At 69.5% G+C, this 3025-nt stretch overlaps 1 protein-coding gene across 1 annotated transcript; it reads left to right on the top strand.

The window, feature by feature from the left end:
• Nucleotides 1-662: 662 nt before the first annotated feature.
• CASQ1 (calsequestrin 1) lies at nucleotides 663-2236 on the top strand (the record flags this gene model as incomplete). Its single annotated transcript, XM_026046661.1, has 5 exons — nucleotides 663-708; nucleotides 937-991; nucleotides 1068-1168; nucleotides 1264-1338; nucleotides 2041-2236. Coding segments are annotated over 5 exons (430 nt in total), but the record flags the coding sequence as incomplete, so codon positions are not given.
• Between the last annotated feature and the right edge of the window lie 789 nt (nucleotides 2237-3025).

Below are 3025 nucleotides of genomic sequence, written 5' to 3'. Positions count from 1 at the left end.
GCCATAGGASRKGGTTGCTATGGGAGGTGGTTGCCATGGGAGGTGGTTGCCATGGGAGGTGGTTGCCATAGGACAGGGTTGCTATGGGAGGTGGTTGCCATGGGCACGGTCGCTCCGGCCAAGGTGCCCCATTTTGGCCACCAAAACCAGGGGCGTCCGTCACCCTCCCTCTCCACAGAAGCGGGGGGACAGTCCCCGCCTGGGGCGGGATGGGGAGGCGACAACAGGCGAAGCAAGTGTGCAAGGTCTCAGCGCAAAAGAGGGGTGGCCGGGGGCGAAGGGCGGGGAAGGGGCTCGCCGGGCGYTGCCCCCTCCCCGGCAGCGGGACGGCGGCGCAGGGGTTAAGGCCGGGGATTGTGTCTGGCAGCGACATTCCGGTCGCCTCTTCCCGCTAATCCCCTGGATCAAGCTGCCCCCCCCCAGCCGCGACCTCAATACGGCCGAGTGGGGGGGGGCGGGATGCGGCCCCCTCCCCTGGGACACTTCGGGATGGGCACAATCCTGCCCCCCCCAGTGTGTGGGGCTGCCCCCCTGCTGAGGGCACAGCCATGCCTGGGGGGGCACAGCCAGGGCCCCCCCTACGATTGCCCCCCCGGAGGGCAGTGTTGTGCCCGGGGGGGTGTCCCCGGGTGCCCCCCTGAGCCCTGTGCCCCCCTTTGCAGGGCGACGCTGCGGAAGCTGAAGCCCGAGAGCATGTTCCAGACGTGGGTGAGCGGGGCYGGGACCCCCGGGGTGCTCGTGGGGGGGGAACCGGCCCCTCCGGGACCTGCCCCCGCCCCGCAGGCACCCTTGGGCCTGCCCGGACGCCTGGGCCCCTCAGCCCTCCCCTAGCTCTGTCCTGCCCCCCATCACCCCCGGGCGGTGGGGACACCCCCCAGGACCGTCCCCCCCCCCCATGGGGACGGCTCCCATGACCAGACCGCGTCCCCACCCCAGGAGGACGACATAGACGGGATCCACATCGTGGCCTTCGCCGAGGAGGACGACCCGGGTAAGGGGCGGGCAGGTGAGGGGCAGCCTCTGGGGACGGGGGTCCCGGGCGCCCCTCACCCCRCTGCCCGGCCCAGACGGGTTCGAGTTCCTGGAGATCCTCAAGGACGTGGCCCAGGACAACACGGACAACCCCGACCTCAGCATCATCTGGATCGACCCCGAGGACTTCCCGCTGGTACCCGCGGGGCGCCGCCCCCCCGCCGCCGCCCCCAGCCCCGGGGTGACGCGCTGGCCCCGCGGGGTGACCCTCGGCCCCCTCTCACCCTCCAGCTCGTCCCCTACTGGGAGAAAACCTTCAACATCGACCTGTCCCGGCCCCAGATCGGGGTGGTCAACGTCACCGACGTGAGTGTCCCCTCGCCAGCCCGGTGACCTTGTGGCCGAGACCCGACGCGCTCATCCCGCGTGTGGCCTGCGAGGCGGTGCGGGGGAGCCGCCGGCCGCGCCGTTCTCAGGCCGCCCCCGTCCCGGAGCCCCCGTGGTGCCGTGTCACCGCGCGTCCTGTCCCGGTCCTGTGCACCACGCGGGTCCCACGGCCCCATCCCAGCTCCAGGTCCCCTTCCCTCTCCTGTGTTCTCCGGTCCCTTCCACATCCTGCAGCCCTGGTCCATGGCTGGTGTCCCCACACTGCCCCCTGTCCCCATCCTGTGCCTCATGTCCTGTCCCTTGTCCCCATCCCATGGCCGGTGTCCCCATCCTATCCCTGGTCCCCATCCCATGGCCGGTGCCCCCATCCACATCCCATGGCCGGTGTCCCCATCCCCATCTCATGGCTTGTGCTCCCATCCTGTCCCTGGTCCCCATCCCATGGCCGGTGTCCCCATCCCCATCCCATGGCTTGTGCTCCCATCCTGTCCCTGGTCCCCATCCCCATCCCATGGCCGGTGTCCCCATGCTGTCCCTGGTCCCTGTCCCATGGCTGGTATCCCCACGCCCATCCCATGGCTGGTGCCCTGATCCTGTCCCCAGTCCCCCTCCACGTTGTCCCCATGCCCGGCCCACGGCCGGTGTCCCCATGCTGTCCCCATGGCGCGGCCGCTGCCCCAGGCCGACAGCGTGTGGCTGGAGATGACGGACGAGGACGACCTGCCCAGCACGGCCGAGCTGGAGGAGTGGATCGAGGACGTGCTGGAGGGCGAGATCAACACCGAGGACGACGACGACGACGACGATGACGACGACGACGATGACGATGACTAGGCCCAGGGCCGGGCTGGGCTGCGGCCCCCTCCCGTGTCCCCAACCCCGTCCCACTGCCGCTCGAGCCATTAAAGACCCCAAGGAACCAGATTTCCCTGTGCAACCCCCCTGCCACATCCTTGTGCAATGGCCCCGTGCGACGTCCTCAAGAGACCCCCCCCATGAGATCTGCCCCCCATGTGCAAAAGGTCCTCGTGCAAGAACCCCCCCGAGAGTCCCCCTCCAAGGTCCCTTTGTGACCCCCCCTCCGTGTGACGCCCTCCATGTGACACCCCGGGCGGCGTTGGGATTTCCCTGGGCTTTCCCAGGTCCCGCTAAGGGGAAATGTCTGGCTGGGAGGGACGGTGACACTTTGCAGATGGTGACACCACGGGGATGGTGACACATGGGGTGATGGTGACACCCGGGCGGGTGGCGACACGCCTGTGGGGCTGGGGCCACGTGCAGAAGTGGGGACTGCCACGGGGACACGCGCAGGGGGACGTGACGGGATCCGTGCGTGGAGACGAGCCGCGCACACGCGTAGGAGTGTGCAGGGACGGGTGTGCAGGGACGGGTGTGCAGGGACGGGTGTGCGTGCGGGTGACGCGCCTGTCCCCAGGACTGGTCCCCTGGGGCTCTGCGCTGTGACCTGCGCACACTGTTCACTCTTGCACACCCGCCAGCCCCGCACACACACATTGCACCCCACAGACCCCCCACTCACACACACAGCACACTCCACACCCGCTGTGCACACTTACACCTTGCACGCGGCCCTGCACACCCCCCGTGCACACCTGCACCCCGTGTACACGGCCTTGCACACTCACCCCCCCATGCACGCTGTGCA

Source organism: Nothoprocta perdicaria, unplaced genomic scaffold (assembly GCF_003342845.1).
Source record: "Nothoprocta perdicaria isolate Ctin4 unplaced genomic scaffold, notPer1 scaffold_451, whole genome shotgun sequence".
Lineage (NCBI taxonomy): Eukaryota > Metazoa > Chordata > Aves > Tinamiformes > Tinamidae > Nothoprocta > Nothoprocta perdicaria.
This window is presented reverse-complemented; position numbering and strand designations above follow the sequence as displayed.